The 14,540-nt window shown below is 36.9% G+C and overlaps 1 protein-coding gene across 12 annotated transcripts in view; it reads left to right on the top strand.

Moving 5' to 3' along the window:
- The window catches only part of LOC123500132 (E3 ubiquitin-protein ligase RNF185-like), a 237,748-nt gene that overhangs the window by 91,130 nt on the left and 132,078 nt on the right, over positions 1–14,540 (top strand). For 11 of the 12 annotated variants that reach the window (XM_045248800.1, XM_045248802.1, XM_045248801.1 and 8 more), the window contains one exon: positions 4,626–4,807. In XM_045248800.1, coding sequence (XP_045104735.1) covers positions 4,626–4,807 — 182 coding nt within the window. Of the gene's footprint in view, positions 1–4,625; positions 4,808–8,682; positions 8,942–14,540 lie in introns of those variants that run through there. The other variant, XM_045248807.1, reaches the window with a different exon arrangement.

The raw sequence follows: 14,540 nt of genomic DNA, 5'->3' as shown, positions 1-14,540 counted from the left end.
TAAAGAAAGAAAATCCAGATATTGTATGCCTGGCTGAAACAAAACTAAATGAGACAACCAAAATAGACTTGGATAATATGTATAATGTATGGAGGAGAGACAGAGGGGTTAAAGGAGGAGGAGGAGTCATGATAATGTTAAGGAAGGAGATAGTGATAAACCAAGTGGAATGTGGGGAAGGAAAACCAGAAGTATTGTATAAGATGCATATTGATAAAAAAGAGTTAATCATTGTAACATATGTGCCACCAAAAAGAAATTCATGGACTAATCAAGAATATAAAGACATGATAGATGACACAATAAGGAGTCTAACGAGAATCGTTAAAGAAAGGAAAAAAGTGATATTAGTAGGAGATTTCAACTGTAAAGGAGTGGACTGGGAAAATTATGAAAGTGGTATGGGGGAAGAAGCCTGGGGGGAAAGATTCTTGAACCTAATGATAGACAATATAATGGACCAGAGAGTAAAGGAATGCACAAGATTCAGAGGAAATGACGAGCCGGCGCGATTGGATATAGTTTTTACAAGGGGTATACAAATGAATGATGATATAAGATATAAGTGCCCATTGGGAAAGAGTGACCATGTAATATTAGAAATGGATATAGAAGAGGGAAAGGAAGATAAAGACGATTCATACAAAGGAGACCGATTAAATTACAGAAAGGCTGATATTGAGAATCTCAAGAACTATTTTAGAAAACGTAAACTGGGAGGAGATGGAAAACTCATAGATGATGCAAGAGAAGTATAACTTATTTTTGGAAATATACAAAACAGGATTCAGAGAATATGTCCCGAAATATTAACCTAAAGAAGAAGGAAAGAAAGATTGGTTTAATGCAAGGTGTGCCAAGGCAAAGGAGAAAAGAGATGGAACATGGAAAATGTGGAGGATAAATAGAAATCCAGCAAATAAGGAAAATTTCAAGGCAGTGAGAAATGAATATGTTAAAGTGAGGAAGGAAGAGGAAAAGAATTGCAAAAACGACATTGTCGAAAAATGTAATGAGCAACCAAAATTGTTCTATAGATTCATAAATGGAAAAATTAGGCAAAAAGAAACAATAGAAAGGTTAAAAGGAGAGAACAGGATGGTGGACGACCCAAAAAGTATGGCAGAACTATTAAATAAAAAATTCCAGGAGGTCTTTACTAAGGAATCCAAATTTTGAAAGGCCACAGAGTAATAGAGAGATAATCTATATGAAAGATATTAAAGTAACCAAGCTTGAAATAAAAGAGTTAATGAAGGAACTGGATGAAGAGAAGGCAATGGGACCAGATGAAGTCTCCTATATACAACATCCTATATACAACATCATAAAATGCTCAATAGAAAATGGAACAGTACCAGTAGAATGGAAAAGAGCTGAAGTGGTTCCCATATATAAGAGCTGAAGGAAGGAAGAACCTTTAAATTACAGACCGGTATCACTAGTGTAATATGCAAGATGTGTGAAAAAATAATAAAGAAACAATGGATCGAGTTCCTTGAAGACAACAAATTAATATCAAATAGCTAATTTGGTTTTAGAAAAAGGCCGTCATGTGTAACTAATTTATTGAGTTTCTATTCTAGAATAGTTGATAGAGTACAAGAGAGAGAGGGATGGGTTGACTGTATTTATTTGAATTTAAAAAAGGCATTTGACAAAGTGCCACATGCAAGATTACTATGGAAGTTAGAGGAGAAGGGTGGCTTAAAAGGAAGCACATTGAGATGGATAGAAAATTATTTGAGGGGAGAGAAATAAGGACGGTAGTTAAAGATATGAAGTCTAAGTGGAGAGCAGTAGAAAGCTGAGTGCCACAGGGGTCAGTATTGGCACCAGTACTTTTCATCATTTATATTAATGACATGCCAGAAGGTGTGAACAGCTACATAAATATGTTTGCAGATGATACAAAACTGTGCATAGTTATAAAGCAAAAAGAGGATTGTGAAATACTGCAAGAAGACCTAAATAAGATCTGGGAATGGAGTAAAAAGTGGGAAATGGAATTCAATGTGAACAAGAGCCATGTCATGGAAATGGGAAAGAGTGAAAAACGACCCGTGGGAATCTATAAGATGGGAGATGGAGTAGAACTGGAGAAAGTAAAAAAGGAAAAGGACTTAGGAGTGACAATGGAAGAAAACAATCAACTGGTAAGCCATATTGATAGAATTTTCAGAGACATAATTTGCTAAGGAATATTGGAGTAGCATTTCACTACATGGACAAAGAAATGATGAGGAAATTGATAAGTACTATAATAAGATCCAGATTAGAATATGCAGTAGTGTGGACCCCTCATAAAAAAAAAAACCACACAAGGAAGTTGGAGAGACTACAAAAAATGGCTACAAGAATGGTTCCAGAATTTGAAGGGATGACATTTGAGGAGAGACTAAAGGCTATGGATCTACCAACCCCGGAACAGAGAAGGGAGAGAGGGATCTGATACAAGTTTATAAATAGATCAATGGAATGGACCAAGTGGATAATGAGAGATTGATCCTGAGAGAAGAATATGACATTCGATAGGAAAGCTAGTGGTCCTGATGAGCTACTTGCCAGAGTTCTTAGGGAGGGTGTAGACAGTATTTCTGAAGCACTTAAGTTAATCTTTGAAAGATCACTTAGGTTTGCTGAGATACCTCAGGACTGGGAGTTAGCTAATGTTACTCCAATATTTAAAAAAGGTAGGAAGGATGATGCGAATAATTATAGACCGATCAGTTTAACTAGTATAGTATGTAAGATACTAGAGAAAATCATTAAGGGTAGTATTTGGGAGCATTTAAATGAGAATAGATTAATTAGAGATACCCAACATGGCTTTAGATCAGGGAGGTCCTGTCTTACAAATTTGCTCGATATCTTAGAATATATTACCAAGGAGTTAGATGATGGAAATAGCATAGATGTTATATATCTAGATTTTAGCAAGGCGTTTGATAAGGTACCGCATAGGAGGCTAGTGTACAAATTGAGACTACATGGGATAGGGGTAGGTTAGTTGATTGGATTAGTGAATGGCTTTCTGATAGGAAACAGAGTAGTATTAAATGGGGCAATGTCTGAGTGGAAGGAAGTGGTTAGTGGGGTACCCCAAGGATCAGTGCTAGGACCTCTTCTTTTCTTGGTGTACATTAACGATTTAGATATAGGAATTAGTAGCAAAGTATCAAAGTTTGCAGATGATACTAAGATAGCATGTGCAGTACAGGGTGAAAAGGACAATTACAGAATACGAGACCTGGACAGGCTGATAGCATGGGCAGACAGGTGGCAGATGGAGTTTAATTCTAAAAGTGTCAGGTTATGCATTTAGGTAAAGACAACACAAACTTTAACTATGAGATGGAGGGATGTTGGCTAGAGGCAGTAGAGGAAGGAAAGGATTTAGGAGGAGGGATAGACAGGACTATGAAATTTTCAAAGCAATGTTTAGAAGCAAGAAATAGGGCAAATAGGATCCTGGGTTTTATAAATAGAAATGTTAGTTATAAAAGTAAGGAAGTGGTGCGTAGCTTATATAATTCCTATGTTAGGCCCCATTTAGAGTATTGCATACAGGCCTGGTCACCCCACTATAGGCAGGATATCAACATGTTAGAAGCAGTTCAGAGAAGAGCAACTAGGATGATACCAGCATTAAAGTGCCTGGAGTGTAGAGATAGATTAAAGGAATTAAACATGTTTTCATTTGAGAGGAGATGTATAAGAGGGGATATGATAGAGTTATTTAAAATGTTCTCAGATACAAACTGCATAGATGTGAGATCTTTCTTTACCTTAGAGGAGGGAAATAGGACTAGAAATCATGGCAGGAAGATTAGAAAGCAAGGCTGCAGGTTAGATATAAGAAAATATTTCTTTATTCATAGGGTGGTAGACTTCTGGAATGCATTGCCAGAGACGGTTGTAAATGGCACTAGTTTGACAATGTTTAAAAACAGATTAGATAAGCATTTAAATTTATTAGATTTATAATTATGTATAGCGCTGCATGATAGTTTTTATAAGAAATTTACTATAGTTAAACAAGGCATGATACCCATGTATGGGGATCACAAATTGTAGAGGATTTCGCTGCAGGACTTAGCCCTATTAATGGGCCAAATATTTAGAATTAGTATATAATGTATTGTGTACTTGTAAGTGTATCTTTAAGTACTGATGACGAGGTCGCTGTGCGACTGATACAGGATAACCTAGATGGGCCCTGGTGGCCCTTTGTTATCCTATTATTTATGTTATGTTATGAATCATAGCACAAGATCGCATAGTAAAAAGATGAGAAAGGGGAGATGTCTGAAAGATGTTAAAAAATATAGTTTCCCGCAAAGATGTGTTGAGACGTGGAACAGTTTGAGTGAAGAAGTGGTGTCAGCAACGAGTGTGCATAGTTTTAAAGAAAAATTGGATAAATGTAGATATGGTGACCGGGCCACACGAACATAAAGCCCAGGCCCTGTAAAACTACAACTAGGTAAATACACACATTTTACTATTATTAATTATTTTGATAGAGGTGTACACCTTCAAATCAAATTTGTCCAATTTCTCGAAAAATTTTGTTGATTTTAAGATAGATTGTCAATTTATATGATAGAATCTTTGCCCTGCAGAGACAAGCTGCCACCCCGACCTCCAGGTCAGCGAACTGAACCTGAGCCCCAGAACAGTTTCATGCCAGGGTTTGGTTTTGGAGATGGTGGTGGTTTCCAGTTCCATTTTGGCATTGGTGCCTTCCCATTTGGAATATTCACTACCTTTAACAATTGGGGTGGTGGAGCTGCTGTGCCTCCAGGTGAGTAGGCTCTGCTTATTTTTTTTGTCTATATTGTTAAATATTAGGCAGAATTAGTTAAGGCAGTTCACAAGTTTGACCCAGAGTGATAGTGATAATGAGTCTTGCTCCTTATTGACTTTTTAGTACAAATTGAATACTGTTTTCTTTAATTTTATCTACCACTACATTTAAGAATCAGTTTCTTCCATATCTTTTATAACTTAACTATCATATCAACCTTGAACCTTTTATTTCTTGTCTTATCCTAATTACTGATCCTTAGGATTTTCTGTCACTGTTGTGATATCTGATACATAAGAACATAAGAAAATGGAGAGAGCTCCAAGAGGCCATCAAGCCTACATGTAACAGTCACTGTATGAACATACATACCTATTTCCATCAATCATCCACATCCATATATTTGTTTAATTTTGTATTAAAGCTCCCTCTTGACTTATCAGCAGCAACCTGATTACTGAGTCTTCCATTCATCAACCACTCTGTTAAAGAACCAGTTTCTTCCTTTAACCTAATTTTTTCTGTTCTGGCTATTGATCATAAGAGCCTTCTTATAATCCCTATACCACATAAATATTTCTATCAAGCCCCCTCTTAACCTTTGTGTCCCTAACGAATCCAAATTTAACAGCTTAAACCTCATTTGTGGGGAATATCCCTTGTTCTTCCTATATCCTTTCAGTCATTTTTCTTTACACTGATTCTAATAGATCTCTCTCTCTATCTTTGCTATAATGTGGGGAACATGACTACAGCATAATCTAAATGTGGTCTGACCAATGCCAAATGTAACTTAGATATTACTTTGCTACTTATGCTTTTGATACTCCTAAAAATTAATCATAGTACCCTATTTGCCTTATTTCTAGTATTTTTGTATTATTTTCTTAGATCAAGATTAGAATTAAGATTAACTCCTAAATCTTTTTCATATCCTAAACCTACCAACACCTCGTTGTTTATTGCTTACCTATTGTGTGGATTTTTTCTACTTACCGTATTTAATGGCTTATAGGACGCACTGGCATATAAGACATACCCCATTTCAGTAGGTCATATTCAGAAAAAAAATGTTTTTAGTGTATTAAAGCATATACTGTTGAAAGCAATCTAGCAACATATTATACAAGCAGAAAATATGATCAATATACAGTTTCACGCAACCATGGAACCTGGTACGCGGCTTATATTTTTTCTGGTGAGAAGTGTAAGTGAAATGATTGATGTTATATACTATTTCCATCACAGACGAATATTTTTCAAGTTATGTTTTTTTTTTTTTTAAACTCCAGCTTGTGCCTACATCTCATTCCAACAACCTTAGGGAATGATCTATGGGAAATCGTGGTTTTTGGTTGGGGGAGCATTACATGAAGTTAATGTGAATTGTATAAATCAACAAAATCACTTAAAAAAAAACTCTAAAAATGCTCGGATAGTTGGGGGGGGGAATGCTGGAAGGTGAATGTGGCAGCCTAGCTATTATGCTCGGATAGTTGGGGAGTAAATGCTGGAAGGTGGATGTGGCAGCCCAGCTATTATGCTTGGATAGTAGGGGGGGGAATGCTGGAAGGTGAATGTGGCAGCCCAGCTATTGAATTAACATAACATAACATAAATAATAGGATAACAAAGGGCCACCAGGACCCATCTAGGTTATCCTGTATCAGTTGCACAGCGACCTCATCATCAGTACTTAAAGATACACTTACAAGTACACAATACATTATATACTAATTCTAAATATTTGGCCCATTAACAGGGCTAAGTCCTGCAGCGAATTCCTCTACAATCTGTGATCCCCATACATTGGGATCATGTCTTGTTTAACTATAGTAAATTTCTTATAAAAACTATCATGCAGTACTATACATAATTATAAATCTAATAAACTTAAGTGCTTATCTAATCTGTTTTTAAACATTGTCAAACTAGTGCTATTTACAACCCTGCTCTGGCAATGCATTCCAGAAGTCTACCACCCTATGACTAAAGAAATATTTTCTTATATCTAACCTGCAGCCTTGCTTTCTAATCTTCCTGCCATGATTTCTAGTCCTATTTCCCTTCTCTAAGGTAAAGAAAGATCTCACATCTATGTAGTTTGTATTTGAGAACATTTTAAATAATTCTATCATATCCCCTCTTATACATCTCCTCTCAAATGAAAACATGTTTAATTCCTTTAATCTATCTCTATACTCCAGGCACTTTAATGCTGGTATCATCCTAGTTGCTTTTCTCTGAACTGCTTCTAAAATGTTGATATCCTGCCTATAATGGAGTGATCAGGCCTGTATGCAATACTCTAAATGGGGCCTAACATAGGAATTATATAAGCTATGCACCACTTCCTTACTTTTATAACTAACATTTCTATTTATAAAACCCAGGATCCTATTTGCCCTATTTCTTGCTTCTAAACATTGCTTTGAAAATTTCATAGTCCTGTCTATCACTACTCCTAAATCCTTTCCTTCCTCTACTGCCTCTAGCCAACATCCCTCCATCTCATAGCTAAAGTTTGTGTTGTCTTTACCAAAATGCATAACCTGACGCTTTTTAGAATTAAACTCCATCTGCCACCTGTCTGCCCATGCTATCAGCCTGTCCAGGTCTCGTTGTATTCTGTAGTTGTCCTTTTCACCCTGTACTGCACATGCTATCTTAGTATCATCTGCAAACTTTGATACTTTGTTACTAATTCCTATATCTAAATCGTTAATGTACACCAAGAAAAGAAGAGGTCCTAGCACTGATCCTTGGGGTACCCCACTAACCACTTCCTTCCACTCAGACATTGCCCCATTTAATACTACTCTCCGTTTCCTATCAGAAAGCCATTCACTAATCCAATCAACTAACCTACCCCTATCCCATGTAGTCTCAGTTTGTACACTAGCCTCCTATGCGGTACCTTATCAAACGCCTTGCTAAAATCTAGATATATAACATCTATGCTATTTTCATCATCTAACTCCTTGGTAATATATTCAAAGATATCGAGCAAATTTGTAAGACAGGACCTCCCTGATCTAAAGCCATGTTGGGTATCTCTAATTAATCTATTCTCATTTAAATGCTCCCAAATACTACCCTTAATGATTTTCTCTAGTATCTTACATACTATACTAGTTAAACTGATCAGTCTATAATTATTCGCATCTTTCCTACCTTTTTAAATATTGGTGTAACATTAGCTAACTTCCAGTCCTGAGGTATCTCAGCAAACCTAAGTGATCTTTCAAAAATTAACTTAAGTGCTTCAGAAATACTGTCTACACCCTCCCTAAGTACTCTGGCATGTAGCTCATCAGGACCACTAGCTTTCCTATCGTCTAGTTCAAGAATAAATTTCCTAATAACTCCCCTTTTTTATATCAATATTTTCTAAAGCTCTTAAACTACTCGTCACACTGTTGGTAACAGGATTTCCTATTTTTTCCCTAGTAAATACTGAAGAAAATTGTTCATTCAATAATTCTACTATGTCTTCATTTTGATTCACTACTGCACCATCTTTTCTGAGTGGTCCAATCCTATCCTTATTTCTTTTATCACTGACCTTGTAATAACTATATAATTTTTTGGGATCTTTACTCCCAGCTCTAGGTAGTTTTATCTCTGCCTGCCTTTTACTTTTTTTTATAACCTTACTCAAATCATCTCTGACCTGTCTGTACCTAATCAAATCTACATCTTCCCCACTTTTCTGCAACTCTCTATATGCCCTCTTCTTCTCTCTGATCTGTCTACCTATCTCGTGAGTCCACCATAATGGCTTCCTGTTTCTCTGCCTTATATCTTTGTAAGGGATACATTGCATCACTATATCCTTTACTACAACCTTAAAAATATCCCACTTCGAGCAGCATTGCCAATGATGCGCTTCTGGCTGTATCCATTACACCATGGCCCACAAGGGGGCGGGTATCACACTGGACCATGATATGCAGACTGAGGAACATCCGCTCCAGAGAGCTGGAACTTTCCTTGTATTAGTGGAGCAAAGTTCGGATGGCTTCATATTCCTACCGGTTCTCTGTATGTTATCCCAATAAAAAAAATAAATAAATAAACATATTATATGTAATAAAATCCTATTATTTGAACTTTAAGAACATGCCTAAATTTTTCATACTGACTGGAATATTAAATACAGGGGTCCTCCCTTAATGCACGGTAAAGGGACTGAGAAAATATGCGTATATATCGAAAATGCACAAACCAAATAAGAGAACCCTTTGTTATAAATAACATTTCACTATGTTACGCACTGTTGACTCATTAATAGAGTAAAATCTGCCTACTTCATGGAGCTTCTCATCTGCCCCAACCTTGGCTATGATGTCTAGTTTCTCTTGAGGCAAAAAATATTTTACGTTTCTTGATAAGGTACACCTGTAACACCCTTCTCTTTCGTATTTTTGGAAGGAGCCATATTCACAAACCAAGAAAGATCACAAATATTATGTATCACCAACCTACAAAGGTAAAAAATATTAATATGCTTAGCAAACGTGAAAAACGAAACCATAGGTGGGAACGATGTCAGAGTAGGGGGGTCAGAGGAGTTAGTGGCAAGATTTCGGGAAATGTTGGGCAAGATAAGGGAGAGTGGTAGGAGGTGTGTAGTGTCAGGAATCTTGCCTTGTGTGTATGTTAGCAGGGAATGGTTGTCTAGGGCCATTGGTGTGAATGATCGGGTAAAAGGGATGTATTTACCTATTTGTATTTACCTATTTTTGTATTACAGGGCCCGAGCTAAGCTCTCTGTGTCATGTCTCCTTGTCCACTCCTGTCATATCTCTCTTTCATCTGATTGACACACACTGCGTCAACGACATCACTGCTCAGCTTATTCCACTTATCAATACTACGATGCGGGAAACTGTATTTTCTCACGTCATTTAGACAGATGTCTTTTATAAGCTTTTTTCCATGTCCCCAGAGATGATTACTTGTGGTCACCTTTATCGACTCACTGTCCAATATGTCAATCTTGTTCACCAATTTATACATAGTTATCATGTCTCCTCTTGTTCTTCTCTCTTCTAATGTGGTCAGCCTCAGTTTCCTTAGTCTTTCCTCATAGTGTAACTCCCTGAGTCCTGGTACCATCCTTGTTGCCAGCCTCTGTACCCTTTCCACCTTCTTCACATTTTTCTTCATATGCGGTGACCAGACACAAGCTGCATATTCTAACTGGGGTCTTATTAAGGTACATAATATCTTCTTCATCATTCCTTCATCTAGGTAGTGGAATGCAAGGCCAATATTTTGAAGCATGTTATATGTTTTCCAAAATATCTTGTTAATGTGTTTCTCCGATGACAAAGTGTTTTGCACGGTTACTCCTAAGTCTTTCTCCTCATTGGTCTCTTTAATTTTCTCATCACCCAGCCTGTAATCCCTGTTTGGTCTGTATCTACTTCTTCCCATTTTCATAACATAGCTCTTGTCTGTATTAGATTCCATCTGCCACTCTTTACTCCACTCATATATTTTATCAAGATCTTCCTGTAACTTGTTACAATCTTCCACATTCTTTACTCTCCTCATAATTTTAGTATCGTCCACAAACATGTTCATGTAACTGTCAATTCCTACTGGCATATCATTAACATAAATAAAAAACATGATGGGACCAAGCACTGACCCTTGTGGAACTCCACTGGTTACCTTCTTCCACTCGGACTTCCTTCCTCTCACCACTGTTCTCATTTCTCTTCCCACTAAGTAATTTTCTATCCATTTTGCTAGTTTATCATTTACTCCTCCAATCTTCTTTAGTTTCCACATCAGTCTATTGTGTGGCACTTTATCAAAGGCCTTTCTCAAGTCCAGGTAGATAGCATCCACCCATCCTTCTCTATGTTGTAGTATGTCAGTCACTCTTTAATGAAAACATAATAAATTGGATACGCACGATCTTCCTTCTCTGAAACCAAACTGTCTTTCGCTCAGAATGTTTTCACTTTCTAGATACTCACTCCACTTAGCTTTAATTACTTCTTCCCATACCTTGCACAATATACTAGTCAACAATACTGGTCTATAATTTAGCAGTTCCATTCTACTACCATTCTTATATATAGGCACAATGTCAGCTCTTTTCCACTCTTTCGGGACTATTCCTGTTCGTATGGAGGTTTCCACAATATCAAATACGGGGTTCAACAATTGATCCTTACATTCTTTTAGCAATCTCCCAGATATGCCATCAGGCCCCATTGATTTATGAATATCCAAATTGCTTATAATTTTCCTTACATCTTCCTTAGTAACCATGATGTCCTGCATTTGCTTTATTTCTGTAGGCCTTTCTCCTATAAAATCCTCCTCCTTTGTAAACACTTTGCAAAAGTTGTCGTTCAAAATTTCAGCTATATCTTTGGCATCCTCATATACTTCTTCCCCATTTTTTACCTTTTCTATTGCCTCCCTTATATTTAGTTTTCCATTTATGAATTTGTAAAACATTTTTGGGTCACTATCACAGTTTTCCACCATCCTCTGTTCATATTCCTTTTGTGCTGTTCTCCTTACTTCAACATATCTATTCCTTGCTGTTTTGTAAACTTCTCTTGATAATACATCACTGTTTTTCTTAAGTTTCTTCCATGCCTTTTCTTTATTTTTTTTGCTTCTTCACAATTTCTATTAAACCACTGTTTATTATTGAAAGTCCTCTTTCTGTGATATGGCACAAACTTTTTCACAGCAGAGTTATATAAATCCATAAATTTATCGTATTTCAATTGCATATCGTTTTCCTGGTATACCACGGACCAGTCAATTTCATTAAAGGACTCCCTTATATGGTTATAATTTGCCCTAATAAAATTTAATTTTTCCTCCCTGCGTTCCACAATCTTATTCGTGCTTAATTCTGTATCCAGCTCAAAGCTTAGGACATCATGGTCGCTTTTCCCCAAGGGACATTCATGTTCAATTTCCTCTTTTAGAGATGCCCTGGTAAATACCAAATCCAACCTTGCTGCAACATCTTGTCCCCTGCACCTTGTTGGTGATCTCACCCACTGTGTCATCAAGTTATTTGTTGCTACATTTAACAATTCCTCTGCCCACTCACCACCGTTCACCACTTTGTAGTCCTCCCACACTATTTCTTTACAATTAAAGTCCCCAACTATCATCACTCTATCCTTTCTGATGAGTTCTTGGTTCATTCTGTCTAGAGTATTTCTCATCACCATTTGGTACTGTTTATATTCCCAAGCACTGCTTCTGGGTGGTATGTATACTGTTATAATATTAATGTCCCTCTTACCATCTGTTATAAGCATACTTATCACTTCCTCATTTCTCTTACTATAGTTCACCTCCTTCACTATCAGATCTTCCTTAGTGAAAACCATTATACCACCACCTCCTTTATTTTTTCTATCATTTCTCCATACTTTGTAGTGTTTTACAACAAATCAATCTAGCTTTATTTCAAGCCTTAGCTTTGTTTCCACCACACACATTATTTCCAGTTCATTATTTCTTAGATAATCCATACATTCTAGCCTCTTAGACAGAAATCCATCTATATTCATGTAAGTCACTTGTATTCCATTCCTAGTCTCTTTCTTCCATGTAATGTCTATTCCGTCTGTTTTATCCACCACTTCTTTAGCCTCCCATTTCTCATCCTCCAAAAAAACTTGGTCTTTTCCTCCTCTGTTCTTTCGTCATTCCTCTCTCTCACTTCAGTTACAAGCTCTTTCATTTTCATTCGTTCATCCTGTGACATATTTCTTCTTATGTAAATTGTTTTGGTTTCCTCAGAGTCCTTAAGTTTCCAAGCCCTCCTCAGCAAGGCCTCAGCTGCCACCTGAGACTTTAATTTCAATTTTAATGGTCTATTCTTGCCTTCCTCAAAAGCTCGTAATCTCACACTTTCTTTTACCTCAGCATATAGGCCCTCTTCCTCTACTGAGATCTTATTCAGTAAAGACTTAATCCTGTCATTTTCCTTATCCCTCCTATCCTGCCAGTTCCTGTTAGTTTCCTCCTTCAATCCTGTTATGATCATGCATTTTTTCTTTTCAGCAATATCTCTCACCACATACTCATTTTCCTTTAGTGCCTTTACCATTTCACTCTGCGTAATCACTTTATTTTCCTCCTCCTGCTTTTTCACTATCTCCCTAAAGGACCTCTGTACCTCCTGATGTTCATGGTTCACTTCTTTCATCCTGGCATCAAGTGTAAGAATGTGGGTGTCAGCTTTGTGGATGTATGGGATAGGTTCTATGGGCGAAGGGATTTGTATGCTAGGGATGGTGTGCATCTGAGTAGGAAGGGTGTGGATGTGCTGAGTGGATGCCTGAAGGGGGGAGTTGGGATGGAGTGTAGGGGGTGAGGTAGCAAATGCATTCCAGAAGAAAGATGTTAGACATAAATTAGATAGAATAAACAGAGATAGTAAAAAGATTAGGAAAGATTTCCAGGTGCAAATAGGAGAGAATAAGATTAGGATTCCAAATAAGGAGACAGCATCTAGGAAGGTAGCAGGACTTAAATGTTTTTATGTAAATGCCAGGAGTCTTAGGAACAAGAAGGACGAGTTATCTAGTTATATAGTTGAGGAGGACTTAGATGTTGTATGTGTCACAGAGGCATGGGTAAATGAGGAAAAGTTTAGGAAAATAGGAAAGAATATGAAGTAGATGGATACATTATGTATTTACACCAGAGAATTGGTAGGATAGGTGGAGGAGTAGTTATTTATGTAAAAAATCCTTCATTTCCAGTCAGGTTAATGGTATTAAGGTAGATAACAGAGTAGAGTCCTTATGGCTGGATGTTAGAGTAAACAAAAGTAAGGTTATTACAGTAGGAGCTTTTATAGACCACCTAACCAGTCAGCAGATGTAGACAACCTTATGGTAGATGAGATAAATAGGGGTGTACTAGTCAGACAATTATCTTAGGGATTTTAATCTTAAGTCAGTAAACTGGGAGAGGATGGTAGGAGATGCTAGTGAAAATAAGTTTATGGAAAGTTTTCAGGATAACTATTTAGTGCAGATGGTAGATAAACCTACTAGGGGGAGGAAGGTTTTAGACATAGTACTAACAAATATTGAGCATTGTTTAAAGGAAGTTGAGGTAGGAGAGACTTTAGCAAACAGTGACCATCATATAATTAGATTTATCATTAATTCCAGTAGGGATAATATAGTGAATAAGACTAGAGTCCCAAACTATCAGAAAGGCAATTATGGTAGGTTACATCAGTTATTAGGAGAGGTAAACTGGGAAGATAGTTTTGGAAATAAAACTGCACAGGAGATGTGGGATATTTTTAAGGTTGTAGTAAAGGGTATAGTGATGCAGTGTATCCCTTACAAAGATATAAGGCAGAGAAACAGGAAGCCATTATGGTGGACTCATGAGATAGGTAGCCAGATCAGAGAGAAGAAGAGGGCATACAGAGAGTTGCAGAAAAGTGGGAAGATGTAGATTTGAAGGTCAGAGATGATTTGAGTAAGGTTATAAAAAAGTAAAAGGCAGGCAGAGATAAAACTAGCTAGAGCTGGGAGTAAAGATCCCAAAAATTATATAGTTATTACAAGGTCAGTGATAAAAGAAATAAGGATAGGATTGGACCACTCAGAAAAGATGGTGTAGTAGTGGATCAAAATGAAGACATAGTAGAATTATTGAATGAACAATTTTCTTCAGTATTTACTAGGAAAGAATAGGAAATCCTGTT

The sequence above is a fragment of the Portunus trituberculatus genome, chromosome 50 (genome assembly GCF_017591435.1).
Source record: "Portunus trituberculatus isolate SZX2019 chromosome 50, ASM1759143v1, whole genome shotgun sequence".
Classification (NCBI taxonomy): Eukaryota; Metazoa; Arthropoda; class Malacostraca; order Decapoda; family Portunidae; genus Portunus; species Portunus trituberculatus.
Note: the sequence above shows the minus strand (reverse complement) of the source record. Positions and strands in the feature narration are given on the sequence as shown.